The 19,310-nt window shown below is 53.0% G+C and overlaps 2 protein-coding genes across 2 annotated transcripts in view; one reads left to right on the top strand and one right to left on the bottom strand.

The window, feature by feature from the left end:
• LOC142282265 (tubulin alpha-3 chain-like) overlaps positions 1-4,182 on the bottom strand; it is a 67,037-nt gene extending 62,855 nt beyond the window's left edge. The window contains exon 1 of the mRNA XM_075332958.1: positions 3,978-4,182. Coding sequence (XP_075189073.1) covers positions 3,978-3,980 — 3 coding nt within the window. The 5' untranslated portion in view covers positions 3,981-4,182. The remainder of the gene's footprint in view (positions 1-3,977) is intronic.
• A 287-nt stretch (positions 4,183-4,469) lies between these two features.
• The window catches only part of LOC142282266 (tubulin alpha-3 chain-like), a 60,256-nt gene continuing 45,415 nt past the window's right edge, over positions 4,470-19,310 (top strand). Inside the window, exons 1-3 of the mRNA XM_075332959.1 lie at positions 4,470-4,682; positions 14,387-14,609; positions 14,969-15,117. Of these exons, the coding sequence (XP_075189074.1) occupies positions 4,680-4,682; positions 14,387-14,609; positions 14,969-15,117 (375 nt within the window). The 5' untranslated portion in view covers positions 4,470-4,679. The remainder of the gene's footprint in view (positions 4,683-14,386; positions 14,610-14,968; positions 15,118-19,310) is intronic.

Genomic DNA, 19,310 nt, shown 5'->3' with positions numbered 1-19,310 from the left:
AAAATTTTCTCAAGAAATTTTCTTAAGAAAAATCCGCACAGTGCGCACAACTATTTTTTTTTCTCATTGAATTTCATGGGAAATGTCTGCACAAAGATTGCAGACATTTCTCAAGAAATTTCCGGGGCAAATCCGCGGGAAAAACGGTATAGTGCGCACATAGCCTAAGGCTGCTGAACGCCGTGTGCACAGGGCCAGCAGCATGCAAATGTGGCCAGTGCCTAATGGTCTTGGGTTCGGGCAGCACCAAGAGGAAACTACCGGACCCACTCTGCCCAGGTCTGAATTTGCAATATTTGCTGTACATTGATGGCAGATGTCCACGCAATGGAGCAGAGACCAAAGAAAGGCAATTTAGCCTCTTAAAGGGGTTGTTCACCACTCAGACAACTCCTTCTCAATCACTGTTTCCCATGTTATTTGGTTTGGTTTTTTTTTTTAGAAAATAACATATTTGGTATAAATTTTAGAACTAATAAAATCTAAGAATAACTACATACCAAAATGAAAAAAAACCCCATATCTATCTATATCTATATAAATTGAATAAAACAAGATCTGAAAGTCATATGGATCCCGAAAGGTAGTGATAAAGTCTACAGCTCACGCCCAAAAAAAAGTGCTCATACACCTTTATCAAATGAAAATGACACCGGCCATAGACCTCTATGGTGACACCTGCATAGACCTCTGTGATGACACCTGCCATAGACCTCTGTGGTGACACCTGCCATAGACCTCTGTGGTGACACCTGCCATAGACCTCTGTGGTGACACCTGTCAGAGACCTCTGTGGTGACACCTGCCATAGACCTCTGTGGTGACACCTGCCATAGACCTCTGTGGTGACACCTGCCATAGACCTCTGTGGTGACACCTGCCATAGACCTCTGTGATGACACCGGCCATAGACCTCTGTGGTGACACCGGCCATAGACCTCTGTGGTGACACCTGCCATAGACCTCTGTGATGACACCTGCCATAGACCTCTGTGGTGACACCTGCCATAGACTTCTGTGATGACACCTGCCATAGACCTCTATGGTGACACCTGCCATAGACCTCTGTGGTGACACCTGCCATAGACCTCTGTGGTGACACCTGCCATAGACCTCTGTGGTGACACCTGCCATAGACCTCTGTGGTGACACCTGCCATAGACCTCTGTGGTGACACCTGTCAGAGACCTCTGTGGTGACACCTGTCATAGACCTCTGTGGTGACACCTGTCATAGACCTCTGTGGTGACACCTGCCATAGATCTCTGTGGTGACACCTGTCATAGACCTCTGTGGTGACACCTGCCATAGACCTCTGTGATGACACCTGCCAAAGACCTCTATGGTGACACCTGTCATAGACCTCTATGGTGACACCTGTCATAGACCTGTGGTGACACCTGCCATAAACCTCTGTTATGACACCTGTCATAGACCTCTACGGTGACACCTGCCATAGACCTCTGTGATGACACCTGCCATAGACCTCTGTGGTGACACCTGCCATAGACCTCTGTGGTGATACTAGCCATAGACCTCTATAGTGACACCTACCATAGACCTCTGTGGTGACACCTGCCATAGACCTCTATGGTGACACCTGCCATAGACCTCTGTGATGACACCTGCCATAGACCTCTGTGGTGACACCTGCCATAGACCTCTGTGGTGACACCTGCCATAGACCTCTGTGGTGACACCTGCCATAGACCTCTGTGATGACACCTGCCATAGACCTGTATGGTGACACCTGCCATAGACCTCTGTGGTGACACCAGCCATAGACCTCTATGGTGACACCTGCCATAGACCTCTGTGGTGACACCTGCCATAGACCTCTATGGTGACACCTGTCATAGACCTCTGTGGTGACACCTGCCATAGACCTCTGTGGTGACACCGGCCATAGACCTCTGTGCTGACAACTGCCATAGACCTCTGTGGTGACACCTTCCATAGACCTGTGATGACACCTGCCATAGACCTCTGTGGTGACACCTGTCAAAGACCTCTGTGGTGACACCTGCCATAGACCTCTGTGGTGACACCTGCCATAGACCTCTATGGTGACACCTGTCATAGACCTCTATGGTGACACCTGTCATAGACCTGTGGTGACACCTGCCATAAACCTCTGTTATGACACCTGCCATAGACCTCTATGGTGACACCTGCCATAGACCTATGTGATGACACCTGCCATAGACCTCTATGGTGACACCTGCCATAGACCTCTGTGGTGACACCTGCCATAGACCTCTATGGTGACACCTGCCATAGACCTGTGATGACACCTGCCATAAACCTCTGTTATGACACCTGCCATAAACCTCTGTTATGACACATGCCATAGACCTCTATGGTGACACCTTCCATAGACCTCTGTGATGACACTGGCCATAGACCTCTATGGTGACACCAGCCATAGACCTCTGTGGTGACACCTGCCATAGACCTCTGTCATGACACCTGCCATAGACCTCTCTGGTGACACGTGTCATAGACCTCTATGGTGACACCTTCCATAGACCTGTGGTGACACCTGCCATAAACCTCTGTTATGACACCTGTCATAGACCTCTACGGTGACACCTGCCATAGACCTCTGTGATGACACCTGCCATAGACCTCTGTGGTGACACCTGCCATAGACCTCTGTGGTGATACTAGCCATAGACCTCTATAGTGACACCTACCATAGACCTCTGTGGTGACACCTGCCATAGACCTCTATGGTGACACCTGCCATAGACCTCTGTGATGACACCAGCCATAGACCTCTATGGTGACACCTGCCATAGACCTCTGTGGTGACACCTGCCATAGACCTCTATGGTGACACCTGTCATAGACCTCTGTGGTGACACCTGCCATAGACCTCTGTGGTGACACCGGCCATAGACCTCTGTGCTGACAACTGCCATAGACCTCTGTGGTGACACCTTCCATAGACCTGTGATGACACCTGCCATAGACCTCTGTGGTGACACCTGTCATAGACCTCTGTGGTGACACCTGCCATAGACCTCTGTGGTGACACCTGCCATAGACCTCTATGGTGACACCTGTCATAGACCTCTATGGTGACACCTGTCATAGACCTGTGGTGACACCTGCCATAAACCTCTGTTATGACACCTGCCATAGACCTCTATGGTGACACCTGCCATAGACCTATGTGATGACACCTGCCATAGACCTCTATGGTGACACCTGCCATAGACCTCTGTGGTGACAACTGCCATAGACCTCTATGGTGACACCTGCCATAGACCTGTGATGACACCTGCCATAAACCTCTGTTATGACACCTGCCATAAACCTCTGTTATGACACATGCCATAGACCTCTATGGTGACACCTTCCATAGACCTCTGTGACGACACTGGCCATAGACCTCTATGGTGACACCAGCCATAGACCTCTGTGGTGACACCTGCCATAGACCTCTGTCATGACACCTGCCATAGACCTCTGTGGTGACACCTGTCATAGACCTCTATGGTGACACCTTCCATAGACCTGTGATGACACCTGCCATAGACCTCTATGGTGACACCTGCCATAGACCTCTGTGATGACACTGGCCATAGACCTCTGTGGTGACACCTGTCATAGCCCTCTATGGTGACACCTGCCATAGACCTCTATGGTGACACCTGTCATAGACCTCTGTGGTGATACTGGCCATAGACCTCTGTGATGAGACTCCAGTTAAGGTACACATTACACAGCCGGCTCTTCATGTCTTCTGCGCCAATCATAGGTCTGATTATAACAGACAGATAGCCAATCACAGACGGGAATTGTGGGAGGTGGTCTTGTCTCCTTTCAACGGTCACTGATGCAGCCTCGCCCCCAGCAATCATAGTGCGTCATGGCCCCCACTAATGGCCCTCACCACGAGACCTTATCCCCTGCTTCTATTAGCTGAGCCGGGGCTCCGCAGTGAGCTGCGGGTGGACGCCATGTCTTACCATAGTTATCTCCGCAGAGGTATGTCCAATGGGGTATGTTTGTTCCGCCGCTTCACGTCTCTTCTCCTCACCTCACACCGCGCAGCTCCAGTAACCAACTGTCGCGTCTCCCGCCCGCTGCCCCTGCTTATAAGACTCATGCGGTGCGCTCGAGCGTGTCTGCCTCTACTGATTGGATGAAATTGCAATGAGGGCGGGAAATTATAACCAGTCACTCTCCAGTTATCTCTACAGGTAGCGCGTGCAGGCTGTGATTGGTTGCTAGGCAGCTGGGGACAGCAGTGATTGGTTGGCTGCTTATGGACTCACTGCGCGGGAAGATTGTTTCTAACGGTCGCTTGAGGGTTACCTCAGTTGAGGGTTACCTCAAGCGACCGTTACAAACAATCTTCCCGCGCAGTGAGTCCATAAGCAGCCAACCAATCACTGCTGTCCCCAGCTGCCTAGCAACCAATCACAGCCTGCACGCGCTACCTGTAGAGATAACTGGAGAGTGACTGGTTATAATTTCCCGCCCTCATTGCAATTTCATCCAATCAGTAGAGGCAGACACGCTCGAGCGCACCGCATGAGTCTTATAAGCAGGGGCAGCGGGCGGGAGACGCGACAGTTGGTTACTGGAGCTGCGCGGTGTGAGGTGAGAAGAGACGTGACGCGGCGGAACAAACATACCCCATTGGACATACCTCTGCGGAGATAACTATGGTAAGACATGGCGTCCACCCGCAGCTCACTGCGGAGCCCCGGCTCAGCTAATAGAAGCAGGGGATAAGGTCTCGTGGTGAGGGCCATTAGTGGGGGCCATGACGCACTATGATTGCTGGGGGCGAGGCTGCATCAGTGACCGTTGAAAGGAGACAAGCCCACCTCCCACAATCCCCGTCTGTGATTGGCTATCTGTCTGTTATAATCAGACCTGTGATTGGTGCAGAAGACATGAAGAGCCGGCTGTGTAATGTGTACCTTAACTGGCGTCTCATCACAGAGGTCTATGGCAGGTGTCAGCACAGAGGTCTATGGCAGGTGTCACCATAGAGGTCTATGGCAGGTGTCAGCACAGAGGTCTATGGCAGGTGTCATCACAGAGGTCTATGATAGGTGTCACCATAGAGGTCTATGGCAGGTGTCACCATAGACGTCTATGGCAGGTGTCATCATAGAGGTCTATGACAGGTGTCACAATAGAGGTCTATGATAGGTGTCATCACAGAGGTCTATGGTAGGTGTCACCATAGAGGTCTATGGCAGGTGTCACCATAGAGGTTTATGGCAGGTGTCATCACAGAGGTCTATGGCAGGTGTCACCACAGAGGTCTATGGTAGGTGTCACCACAGAGGTCTATGGCAGGTGTCACCACAGAGGTCTATGGCAGGTGTCACCACAGAGGTCTATGGCAGGTGTCATCACAGAGGTCTATGGCAGGTGTCACCATAGAGGTCTATGGCATGTGTCACCATAGAGGTCTATGGCAGGTGTCACCATAGAGGTCTATGGCCATTATCACCATAGGGGTCTATGGCAGGTGTCATCACAGAGGTCTATGGCAGGTGTCACCACAGAAGTCTATGGCAGGTGTCATCATAGAGGTCTATGGCAGGTGTCACAATAGAGGTCTATGATAGGTGTCATCACAGAGGTCTATGATAGGTGTCACCATAGAGGTCTATGGCAGGTGTCATCACAGAGGTCTATGGCAGGTGTCACCACAGAAGTCTATGGCAGGTGTCACCACAGAGGTCTATTACAGGTGTCACCACAGAGGTCTATGACAGGTGTCACCACAGAGGTCTATGGCAGGTGTCACCACAGAGGTCTATGGCAGTTGTCACCACAGATGTCTATGGCAGGTGTCACCACAGAGGTCTATTACAGGTGTCACCACAGAGGTCTATGGCAGGTGTCACCACAGAGGTCTATGGCCGGTGTCACCACAGAGGTCTATGGCAGGTGTCACCACAGAGGTCTATGGCAGGTGTCACCACAGAGGTCTATGGCAGGTGTCACCACAGGTCTATGGCAGGTGTCACCATAGAGGTCTATGGCAGGTGTCACCATAGAGGTCTATGGCCAGTATCACCATAGGGGTCTATGGCAGGTGTCATCACAGAGGTCTATGGCAGGTGTCACCACAGAGGTCTATGGCAGGTGTCACCATAGAGGTCTATGGCCAGTGTCATCACAGAGGTCTATGGCAGGTGTCACCATAGAGGTCTATGGCAGGTGTCATCACAGGTCTATGGAAGGTGTCACCATAGAGGTCTATGACAGGTGTCACCACAGAGGTCTATGGCGGGTTTCACCACAGAGGTCTATGGCAGGTGTCACCACAGAGGTCTATGGCAGGTGTCATCACAGAGGTCTATGGCAGGTGTCACCATAGAGGTCTATGGCAGGTGTCATAACAGAGGTTTATGGCAGGTGTCACCACAGGTCTATGACAGGTGTCACCATAGAGGTCTATGACAGGTGTCACCATAGAGGTCTATGGCAGGTGTCACCACAGAGGTCTATGGCAGGTGTCACCACAGAGGTCTATGGCAGGTGTCACCACAGAGGTCTATGGCAGGTGTCACCACAGAGGTCTATGACAGGTTTCACCACAGAGGTCTATGGCAGGTGTCACCACAGAGGTCTATGGCAGGTGTCACCACAGAGGTCTATGCAGGTGTCACCATAGAGTTCTATGGCAGGTGTCACCACAGAGGTCTATTGCAGGTGTCACCACAGAGGTCTATGGCAGGTGTCACCACAGAGGTCTATGGCAGGTGTCATCACAGAGGTCTATGGCAGGTGTCACCATAGAGGTCTATGGCAGGTGTCACCATAGAGGTCTATGGCAGGTGTCACCACAGAGGTCTATGGCAGGTGTCACCACAGAGGTCTATGGCAGGTGTCACCACAGAGGTCTATGACAGGTGTCACCACAGAGGTCTATGGCAGGTGTCACCACAGAGGTCTATGGCAGGTGTCACCACAGAGGTCTATGGCAGGTGTCATCACAGAGGTCTATGGCAGGTGTCATCACAGAGGTCTATGCAGGTGTCACCACAGAGGTCTATGGCAGGTGTCATCACAGAGGTCTATTGCAGGTGTCACCACAGAGGTCTATGGCAGGTGTCACCACAGAGGTCTATGGCAGGTGTCACCACAGAGGGCTATGGCAGGTGTCATCACAGAGGTCTATGGCAGGTGTCACCATAGAGGTCTATGGCAGGTGTCATCACAGAGGTCTATGCAGGTGTCACCATAGAGGTCTATGGCCGGTGTAATTTTCATTTGATAAAGGTGTATGAGCACTTTTTTTTGGGCGTGAGCTGTAGACTTTATCACTACCTTTCGGGATCCATATGACTTTCAGATCTTGTTTTATTAAATTTATATAGATATAGATAGATATATGGTTTTTCTTTGTCGCTCCATTGGGAGACCCAGACAATCGGGTGTATAGCTTCTGCCTCCGGAGGCCACACAAAGTATTACACTTAAAAGTGTAAAGCCCCTCCCCTTCTGCCTATACACCCCCCCGTGCATCACGGGCTCCTCAGTTTTTATGCTTTGTGCGAAGGAGGCACACATGCACGCATAGCTCCACAATTTAGTCAGCAGCAGCTGCTGACTATATCGGATGGAAGAAAAGGGGGCCCATAACAGGGCCCCCAGCATGCTCCCTTCTCACCCCACTCTGGTCGGCGGTGTTTGTTAAGGTTGAGGTACCCATTGCGGGTACATAGGCAGGAGCCACATGCTGTTTTCCTTCCCCATCCCTTAAGGGCTCTGGGTGAAGTGGGATCCTAATCGGTCTCCAGGCACTGGGACCGTGCTCCCTCCGCAGCCCCTGGGGAATCTGCTGGACAGGAGCCGGGTATCGTCAGGGACAAGGCCCTGCTACTGTGAGGTACTCTGTGTCCCCTTGGGGACGGCGCATGGAGCGCTTGTGTCATACACGCTGCAGCACTGCTGGGTGTGTTAGTGCGCCGGGACTACCGCGCTGACCGCGCTTGTTTGCCGGCCGCGCTTATAACTTTAGTCCCCGGCTTCTGCGGTCTAGTACCGCATATTCCCGCCCCCAGGCCTGCCAGTCAGGGGAAGGGCGGGACGCTGCACTGGACGTCAGCGCTGAGGGCTGGAGCATACTTTGTATCCTCCTCCCCCCTCACTGAGCACAGTGGGGCACCAGATTCCCGCACTTTCTAGGGCACGCCCACGGCCCCCTCCTCCTCACAGAACGCCGGCAGCCATTCCTGTCAGCACTTCTGAAGCTGGAGAGGAGAGACAACACGGCTCTGGGAGGCCCAGGCAGGGAATCTGGTGGTCACACAACCGCTTTGGGCGGTCGGTAAGCAGCACCTGTTTCTAGGTGCTGGCCCCACTGAGTGCCGAAGTGTATATATATATATATATATATATGCTTATATGCTATACATTTACTCTGTACGGTCGCACTGTTGGTTTTTGGCTATATACCCTCCTGGATTGTACTCAGAGGAGACAACAGCATGTCGTCCGCAAAAAGCAAGGGTGCCAAAGCACAGGCTTACTTTGCAACCTGTACCTCATGTGCGGCTATGCTACCGGCAGGTTCCACTGACCCTCATTGTGTGCAATGCTCGGCCCCTGTGGCACTTACTCAGCCGGAGCCTCTGCAACTGGTGGCCCAGGTGGATCCACCTGCTACCACTATCCAGGTGACAGGGACGGAGTTTGCAGTATTCGCTGACAAACTTTCTGAGAGTATGGATAAATGGTCTGCTAAGATACTAGAAGCTTTGCAGTCCAGGCCGGTAACACAGGCCCCGGGCACTGTTGAATCATTGACCCCAGGCCCCCCTCTGTTGGAGCAGCAAAGTGCTCCTGGGGTGACTCATAGGTCCCAAGGTGAGGTCTCTGACACGGACCACAGTCCCAGACCGCCTAAGGCTAAGTTCACACTTCAGTTGTTTTCAATCCGTCAGGTCCGTCAGCAACGGATCAGTTGTTTTTTAGATGTCAACTGATGCAACTGATGTGTTTTTCACAGGATTCCTTTCACAGGAATCCTGTGAAAAAACTGATCAGTTGCGTCCGTTACATCCGCTGTGCATCCGTTTTTTGACGGATCAGTCATGATCCGTTTGTGTTTGGGACAGCCCAGTGGGCGTGCCAAACATGCTGGGCATGCTCAGTAGAGCATGGCGGAATCCAGCGCTGGATTCCGTCGTAAGACGGATTACGACGGAATCCAGCACCATAGACATACATTGCAAGTGTGGCGGATGGCGACGGATTCCTGCGCGGCGCGTTCATTTTGACGGCCCGAAAAACGTTACATTCTGCGTTGCTCCCCGCTCGGCGGTCAGTCAAAAACGACGGACCGCGACGCAGCGGATGCAACGCAGGGTCATCAGTCGCAATCCGTCACTAATAGAAGTCTATGGGGAAATACAGGATTCCTGCAAAATATTTTGCAGGATTCCGTAATTCCTCAAGGCTACGGATTGTGACTGATGCAAAATAACTGAAGTGTGAACTTAGCCTAAGCGGGCTCGCTGGGAGCCTCCCTCGACTTCATCACACTGCTCAGGGTCTCAGCAGGAGGACTCTCTAGAGGATGAAGCGGAGGTGGCAGATCAGGATTCTGATCCTGAAGCCGCTCTCAACCTAGATACACCTGAAGGTGACGCCATAGTGAATGACCTTATAGCGACCATCAATCAGGTGTTGGATATTTCTCCCTCAGCTCCTCCAATTGAGGAGTCAGCTTCTCAGCAGGAGAAATTCCGTTTTAGGTTTCCCAAGCGTACAATGAGTACGTTTCTGGATCACTCCGACTTCAGAGAGGCAGTCCAGAAACACCGAGCTTGTCCAGATAAGCGCTTTTCAAAGCGCCTTAAGGACACACGTTATCCCTTCCCACCTGACGTTGTCAAGGGTTGGGCTCAGTGTCCCAAGGTGGATCATCCAATCTCCAGACTGGCGGCTAGATCCATACTTGCAGTGGAAGATGGGGCTTCACTCAAAGATGCCACTGACAGACAGATGGAGCTCTGGTTGAAATCCATCTATGAAGCTATCGGCGCGTCCTTTGCTCCGGCATTCGCAGCCGTATGGGCACTCCAAGCTATCTCAGCTTGTCACTCGCAGATTAATGCAGTCACACGTGCCTCTACTCCGCAGGTGGTGTCCTTAACCTCTCAGGCGTCGGCGTTTGCGTCCTACGCCATTAATGCTGTCCTGGACTCTGCGAGCCGTACGGCGGTAGCATCCGCCAATTCAGTGGCAGTCCGCAGGGCCATGTGGCTACGTGAATGGAAGGCAGACTCTGCTTCCAAAAAGTTCTTAACCGGTTTGCCATTTTCTGGCGACCGCCTGTTTGGTGAGCGATTGGATGAAATCATTAAACAATCCAAGGGAAAGGACTCATCCTTACCCCAGTCCAAACCAAATAGACCTCAACAACGGAAGGTACAATCGAGGTTTCGGTCCTTTCGGCCCGCGGGCAGGTCTCAATTCTCCTCGTCCAACAGGCCACAGAAGGGTCAGACGAACTCCGATTCTTGGCGGTCTAAGTCACGCCCTAAAAAGACCGCCGGAGGAACCGCTCCCAAAGCGGCCTCCTCATGACTTTCGGCCTCTTCACACCGCATCCTCGGTCGGTGGCAGGCTCTCCCGCTTTTGCGACGCCTGGCTGCCACAGGTACAAGTCCGTTGGGTGAGAGACATTCTGTCTCACGGTTACAGGATAGAGTTCAGCTCTCGTCCCCTGACTCGATTCTTCAGAACATCTCCGCCCCCCGAGCGAGCCGATGCTCTTCTTCAGGCGGTGGGCACTCTGAAGGCAGAAGGAGTGGTGATCCCTGTTCCTCTTCAGCAACAGGGTCACGGTTTTTACTCCAACTTGTTTGTGGTGCCAAAAAAGGACGGATCTTTCCGTCCTGTTCTGGACTTAAAACTGCTCAACAAACACGTAAAAACCAGGCGGTTCCGGATGGAATCGCTCCGCTCCGTCATCGCCTCAATGTCCCAAGGAGATTTCCTAGCATCAATCGACATCAAAGATGCTTATCTCCACGTACCGATTGCACCAGAGCATCAGCGCTTCCTGCGTTTCGCCATAGGGGACGAACACCTTCAGTTCGTGGCACTGCCTTTCGGCCTGGCGACAGCCCCACGGGTCTTCACCAAGGTCATGGCAACAGTGGTAGCAGTCCTACACTCTCAGGGACACTCGGTGATCCCTTACTTAGACGATCTGCTTGTCAAGGCACCCTCTCGAGTGGCATGCCAACACAGCCTGAACATCGCTCTGGAGACTCTCCAGAGATTCGGGTGGATCATCAATTTCCCAAAGTCAAATCTGACACCGGCCCAATCACTGACATATCTCGGCATGGAGTTTCATACTCAGCGATAGTGAAGCTTCCGCTGGACAAACAGCGTTCACTACAGACAGGGGTGCAATCTCTCCTTCAAGGCCAGTCACACCCCTTGAGGCGCCTCATGCACTTCCTAGGGAAGATGGTGGCAGCAATGGAGGCAGTTCCTTTTGCGCAGTTTCACCTGCGTCCCCTTCAATGGGACATTCTCCGCAAATGGGACAGGAAGTCGACGTCCCTCGACAGGAACGTCTCCCTTTCTCAGGCAGCCAAAACCTCCCTTCGGTGGTGGCTTCTTCCCACTTCATTGTCGAAGGGGAAATCCTTCCTACCCCCATCCTGGGCGGTGGTCACGACGGACGCGAGTCTTTCAAGGTGGGGAGCGGTCTTTCTCCACCACAGGGCTCAGGGTACCTGGACTCAGCCAGAGTCCTCCCTTCAGATCAATGCTCTGGAGGTAAGGGCAGTGTATCTTGCCCTAAAGGCGTTCCAGCCGTGGCTGGAAGGCAAGCAGATCCGAATTCAGTCGGACAACTCCACCGCGGTGGCATACATCAACCACCAAGGCGGAACACGCAGTCGGCAAGCCTTCCAGGAAGTCCGGCGGATTCTGCTGTGGGTGGAAGCCACAGCCTCCACCATATCCGCAGTTCACATCCCGGGCGTAGAAAACTGGGAAGCAGACTTTCTCAGTCGCATGGCATGGACGCAGTGGAATGGTCCCTTCACCCGGACGTGTTTCAAGAGATCTGTTGCCGCTGGGGGATGCCGGACGTCGACCTAATGGCGTCTCGGCACAACAACAAGGTCCCGGCATTCATGGCACGGTCTCAAGATCACAGAGCTCTGGCGGCAGACGCCTTAGTTCAGGATTGGTCGCAGTTTCAGCTCCCTTATGTGTTTCCTCCGCTGGCACTGCTGCCCAGAGTGTTACGCAAGATCAGGTCCGACTGCCGCCGCGCCATCCTCGTCGCTCCAGACTGGCCGAGGAGGTCGTGGTACCCGGATCTGTGGCATCTCACGGTGGGCCAACCGTGGGCACTACCAGACCGACCAGACTTGCTGTCTCAAGGGCCGTTTTTCCATCTGAATTCTGCGGCCCTCAACCTGACTGTGTGGCCATTGAGTCCTGGATCCTAGCGTCTTCAGGGTTATCTCAAGAGGTCATTGCCACTATGAGACAGGCTAGGAAACCAACGTCCGCCAAGATCTACCACAGGACGTGGAGGATATTCTTATCCTGGTGCTCTGATCAGGGTTTTACTCCCTGGCCATTTGCCTTCCCACTTTTCTGTCCTTCCTTCAATCTGGACTGGAAAAGGGTTTGTCGCTCGGCTCCCTTAAGGGACAAGTCTCAGCGCTCTCTGTGTTTTTTCAGAAGCGCCTAGCCAGACTTCCACAGGTACGCACGTTCCTGCAGGGGGTTTGTCACATCGTTCCTCCTTACAAGCGGCCGTTAGAACCCTGGGATCTGAACAGGGTGCTGATGGCTCTTCAGAAACCACCTTTCGAGCCAATGAAGGATATTTCTCTTTCACGCCTTTCGCAGAAAGTGGTCTTCCTAGTAGCAGTCACATCACTTCGGAGAGTGTCTGAGCTAGCAGCGCTGTCATGCAAAGCTCCTTTCCTGGTGTTTCACCAGGACAAGGTGGTTCTGCGTCCGGTTCCGGAATTTCTCCCTAAGGTGGTATCCCCCTTTCATCTCAATCAGGATATCTCCTTACCTTCTTTTTGTCCTCATCCAGTTCACCAATGTGAAAAGGATTTGCACTTGTTAGATCTGGTGAGAGCACTCAGACTCTACATTTCTCGTACGGCGCCTCTGCGCCGCTCGGATGCACTCTTTGTCCTTGTCGCTGGCCAGCGTAAAGGGTCACAGGCTTCCAAATCAACCCTGGCTCGGTGGATCAAGGAACCAATTCTCGAAGCCTACCGTTCTTCTGGGCTTCCGGTTCCCTCGGGGCTGAAGGCCCATTCTACCAGAGCCGTGGGTGCGTCCTGGGCTTTGCGGCACCAGGCTACGGCTCAACAGGTGTGTCAGGCGGCTACCTGGTCGAGCCTGCACACTTTCACGAAACACTATCAGGTGCATACCTATGCTTCGGCGGATGCCAGCCTAGGTAGGCGAGTCCTTCAGGCGGCGGTTACCCACCTGTAGGAAGGGGCCGTTTTACGGCTCTATTACGAGGTATTATTTTACCCACCCAGGGATTGCTTTTGGACGTCCCAATTGTCTGGGTCTCCCAATGGAGCGACAAAGAAGAAGGGAATTTTGTTTACTTACCGTAAATTCCTTTTCTTCTAGCTCCAATTGGGAGACCCAGCGCCCGCCCCTGTTCCCTTCGGGCTGTTGTTCTTTGTGTACACATGTTGTTCATGTTGAATGGTTTTCAGTTTTCCGAACTTCCTTCGGATTGATTTTACTTTAGACCAATTTATAAGTTTCCTCCTTCCTGCTTTTGCACCAAAACTGAGGAGCCCGTGATGCATGGGGGGGTGTATAGGCAGAAGGGGAGGGGCTTTACACTTTTAAGTGTAATACTTTGTGTGGCCTCCGGAGGCAGAAGCTATACACCCAATTGTCTGGGTCTCCCAATAGGAGCTAGAAGAAAAGGAATTTACGGTAAGTAAACAAAATTCCCTTCTTTTTCATTTTGGCATGTAGTTATTCTTAGATTTTATTAGTTCTAAAATTTATACCAAATATGTTATTTTCTAAAAAAAACCAAACAAATAACATGTGAAACAGTGATTGAGAAGGAGTTGTCTGAGTGGTGAACAACTACTTTAAGAGGCTAAATTGCCTTTCTTTGGTCTCTGCTCCATTGCGTGGACATCTGCCATCAATGTACAGCAAATATTGCAAATTCAGACCTGGGCAGAGTGGGTCCGGTAGTTTCCTCTTGGTGCTGCCCGAACCCAAGACCATTAGGCACTGGCCACATTTGCATGCTGCTGGCCCTGTGCACACGGCGTTCAGCAGCCTTAAAGACATATTGGTTTTCCAAATTTCAAAGAACATCGACATTGACTACAGGAATCTGTTTTTCTCGCAGCGTGAGTGCATTTCTATCCACGTGGGCCAGGCCGGAGTTCAGATTGGCAATGCATGCTGGGAGCTCTACTGCCTGGAACATGGGATTCAGCCCGATGGACAGATGCCCAGCGATAAAACCATCGGTGGAGGAGACGACTCGTTCAACACATTCTTCAGTGAGACAGGAGCCGGAAAACATGTCCCCAGGGCGGTGTTTGTGGATCTGGAGCCCACGGTGGTTGGTAAGTAGTACTTTTTGACTGTGACGCCAGCATCTGACATTTTCACAGGTAAAATTAACAGACAAGGATACGTCCTGGTGACATTCAGCATCTGAATTTCTGCTGCAGATTTTTACCGCTGAATTGAGCCCTTTAATTGTAGATTTTGGGAAAAGCCTCACATACGTGAATTTGCGCTAACAATTTCTGTTTGAATGTAGAGATCAGTAGTGTCTGATTGTCAGAAAGAGCCAGATATATAAGTAAAGCAGAAGTTATGGCGGGATATAGATTAGCTCGGATCTGATCACTGCCTTCAGATCACGTCGCGTATCTCCCAGAATAACGGGTTGTTACTTATCACATACGTTCCTGTACAGATGAGGTGCGCACCGGCACATACCGCCAACTGTTCCACCCCGAACAGCTCATCACAGGAAAGGAAGATGCTGCCAACAACTACGCTCGGGGACATTACACCATCGGAAAGGAGATAGTCGATTTGGTCCTAGATCGTATACGCAAGTTGGTGAGTGGCAAAAGCAACTGTCTGCGCTGCTGAGTCCTCATTTATGTATTTAGTGTTAATTTCTTTGTCGCTCCATTGGGAGACCCAGACAATTGGGTGTATAGCTTCTGCCTCCGGAGGCCACACAAAGTATTACACTTTAAAAGTGTAACCCCTCCCCTCTGCCTATACACCCTCCCGTGCATCACGGGCTCCTCAGTTTTATGCTTTGTGTGGAAGGAGGCACACATCCACTCATGCATTCTCAGATTAGTTATATCGGTTGGAAGAAAAGAGGACCCCCACGGGGCCCCCGGCATGTTCCCTTCTCACCCCACTATGTCGGCGGTGCTGTTAAGGTTGAAGTACCCATTGCGGGTACAAAGGCCGGAGCCTCATGCCGTTTTCCTTCACCATCCCTTAGTGGCTCTGGGAGAAGTGGGATCCTGACCGGTCATCCATTCACTGGGACCGGGCTCCCTCCGCAGCCCCTGTGGGAATCTGCTGGACAGGAGTCTATTCATCCTCAGGGACCGGGCCCTGCATCTATAAGGTACCCTGTGTCCCCATGGGGACTGTGCATGGAGCGCCTTCTTCCCGGACGCTGCAGCAGCTGCTGATTTGTGAAGACCGGCGGACTTCCGCGCCGACCGCGCCTGCTTGTCGGCCGCGGTCTTAAATTTAGTCCCCAGCTTCATCGCGGCCTAGTAGCAAAAACCCCGCCCCCGGGCCTGCCTGTCAGGGGTAAGGGCGGGACGGCCGGCCTGACGTCGGATGTGAGGGCCGGAGCATCCTGTATGTTTCCTCCCCCCTCACTGATCACTGTGGGGACCCCAGATTCCCGCACTTTTCTAGCACCGCCCACGGCTCCACTCCTCCCCTGAGAGCTCCGGCAGCCATGTTTTTGGCATTCTGCCGGTGGAGGATTATCAGAGAAGAGCTCTGCAGCTCTGGGAGACCTAAGGCAGGGAATCTGGAGGACACACACTCGCTTTTTAGCGGTCGGTAAGCCACACTGGTCACCCGGTGCTGGTCCCCCCCAGGGTGCCGGAATAGATACGTATTTATATACATATTTCTGTTCGGTCGGGCTGTATACCCCTTCCCATATACCCTCAGTGATCACTCTCCTAGGAGACAACAGCATGTCGTCCACAAGGAGTAAAGGTGCTAAGGCACAGGGGTTTTTTGCGACCTGTACCTCTTGTGGGGCTATGTTACCTGCGGGTTCCACCTACCCTCACTGTGAGCAATGCTCGACCCCTGTTTCGCTTGCTCAGCCGGAGCCTCGGTCACTAGTGGGCCACTCCGCTCAGGTAGACCCCCCTGCTCCCCCTGTCCAGGCGGCAGGGACAGAGTTTGCTGCGTTTGCTGAGAAACTCTCTGAGTCACTTTCACAATCCATGGCTCAGTCTATGGACAAATGGTCTGCCAAGCTGCTAGAAGCTTTGCAGTCCAGACCGGTCTTTACACAGGCCCCGGTCCCCGTTAGCTCGTCGCCTCCAGGCCCCTCTCGGTCCGCGCCGCAGCGCGCTCCCAGGTTGGGCCCTAGGTCCCACGCGGAGGACTCCTGCCCGGACCACAGTCCCAGACCGACTAAGTGGGCCCGCTGGGAGTCTTCCCCGACTTCTTCACGCTGCTCGGGTTCCCAGCTCGAGGACTCTCTGGAGGACGAGGCGGACGTCGCAGCTCAGGGCTCTGAACCTGACGTTGCCCTCAATCTTGATACACCTGAAGGGGACGCCTTAGTTAATGATCTTATCTCGTCCATCAACCAGGTGTTAGATCTGTCTCCCCCGCCTCCACCTGTAGAGGAGTCGGCTTCTCAGCAGGAGAAACACCAGTTTCGGTTCCCCAAACGTACACGGAGTGCGTTTTTCGATCACTCTAACTTCAGAGACGCTGTCCAGAAGCCCAGAGCGGTTCCGGACAAGCGCTTTACTAAGCGCCTTAATGACACACGTTACCCCTTCCCCTCTGATGTAGTTAAGGGTTGGGCTCAGTGTCCCAAGGTGGATCCTCCAGTCTCTAGATTGGCGGCTAGATCTGTGGTATCGGTGGCAGATGGCTCATCGCTAAAGGATGCCACTGACAGGCAGATAGAGCTCCTGGTGAAATCCATCTATGAAGCCACAGGCGCGTCTTTTGCCCCGGCCTTTGCAGCCGTGTGGGCACTACAAGCTATCTCAGCTTGTCTGGCTGAGATTAATGCAGTCACACGTAATTCTGCTCCGCAGGTTGCGTCTCTGACTTCTCAAGCGTCAGCTTTTTCTTCCTACGCCATGAACGCAGTCCTAGACTCTGCTAGCCGTACAGTGGTGGCATCCGCTAACTCTGTGGCAGTCCGCAGGGCCATGTGGCTGCGCGAATGGAAGGCAGACTCGGCCTCCAAGAGGTTCTTAACCGGTTTGCCGTTTTCTGGCGACCGATTGTTTGGCGAACGATTGGATGAGATTATTAAGGAATCCAAGGGAAAGGACTCCTCCTTACCCCAGTCCAAACCTAAGAGACCTCAGCAACGGAAAATTCAATCGAGGTTTCGGTCCTTTCGTCCCTCCGCCAAGTCACAATCAGCTTCGTCCAGCAGGCCGGAGAAAGGCCAGAGGAACTCCTATGCGTGGCGGTCTAAGTCACGCCCCCAAAAGGCCGCCGGAGGCGCTGCCTCCAAGGCGGCCTCCTCATGACTCTCGGCATCCCCGAACCACATCCTCGGTCGGTGGCAGGCTCTCCCGCTTTTGCGACGCCTGGCTGCCACATGTTCAAGACCGATGGGTGAGAGACATTCTGTCTCACGGTTACAGGATAGAGTTCAGCTCTCGTCCTCAGACTCGTTTCTTCAGAACCTCTCCGACCCCCGCTCGGACCTACGCACTTTTTCAGGCAGTGGACACTCTGAAGACAGAAGGAGTTGTGATCCCTGTTCCCCCTCGGGAACATGGTCGCGGCTTTTACTCCAACTTGTTCGTGGTGCCAAAGAAGGACGGATCATTCCGTCCCGTTCTGGACCTCAAACTGCTCAACAGACATGTGAGCACCAGACGGTTTCAGATGGAATCTCTCCGCTCGGTCATCGCCTCGATGTCACAAGGAGACTTCCTAGCATCGATCGACATCAAGGATGCTTATCTCCATGTGCTGATCGCACCCGAACATCAACGCTTCTTGCGTTTTGCCATCGGGGACGAGCACCTTCAGTTCGTGGCATTGCCTTTCGGCCTGGCGACAGCCCCACGGGTGTTCACCAAAGTCATGGCATCCGTTGTGGCGGTCCTACACTCTCAGGGCCACTCGGTGATTCCCTACTTAGACGATCTCCTAGTCAGGGCACCTTCTCGGGCGGCGTGTCAACACAGCCTTACAGTCGCTCTGGCGACTCTCCAGCAGTTCGGGTGGATCATCAACTTCCCAAAATCCCAGTTGACACCGACCCAATCACTGACTTACCTCGGGATGGAGTTTCATACACAGTCAGCGGTAGTCAAGCTACCGCTGGACAAACAGCTTTCTCTGCAGGCAGGGGTGCGATCTCTTCTTCGGGGTCAGTCATACCCCTTGAGACGCCTCATGCACTTCCTGGGGAAGATGGTGGCAGCGATGGAGGCAGTGCCGTTCGCGCAATTCCATCTGCGGCCACTCCAATGGGACATTCTCCGCAAATGGGACAGGAGGTCGACTTCCCTCGACAGGAACGTCTCTCTGTCCCTTGCAACCAAGACGTCTCTTCAGTGGTGGCTCCTTCCCAATTCTCTATCGCAAGGAAAATCCTTCCTACCCCCAACCTGGGCTGTGGTCACCACGGACGCGAGCCTGTCAGGGTGGGGAGCGGTTTTCCGCCACCACAGGGCTCAGGGAACCTGGACTCCGGTAGAGTCCTCCCTTCAGATCAATATTCTGGAGATAAGGGCGGTGTATCTAGCCTTATTGGCCTTCCATCGGTGGCTGGAGGGCAGACAGATCCGAATACAGTCGGACAACGCCACTGCCGTCGCATACATCAACCATCAGGGCGGCACGCGCAGTCGTCAGGCCTTCCAGGAAGTCAGGCGGATTCTGCAGTGGGTGGAGGCCACAGCCTCCACGATCTCCGCAGTTTACATCCCGGGCGTAGAAAACTGGGAAGCAGATTTTCTCAGTCGTCAGGGCATGGACGCAGGGGAATGGTCTCTTCACCCAGACGTGTTTCGAGAGATCTGTCGCCGCTGGGGAACGCCGGA

The sequence above is a fragment of the Anomaloglossus baeobatrachus genome, unplaced genomic scaffold (assembly GCF_048569485.1).
Source record: "Anomaloglossus baeobatrachus isolate aAnoBae1 unplaced genomic scaffold, aAnoBae1.hap1 Scaffold_503, whole genome shotgun sequence".
In the NCBI taxonomy this organism is placed as follows: Eukaryota; Metazoa; Chordata; class Amphibia; order Anura; family Aromobatidae; genus Anomaloglossus; species Anomaloglossus baeobatrachus.
The sequence above is the reverse complement of the archived record's forward strand: the minus strand, read 5'-3'. Positions and strand labels throughout refer to the sequence as shown.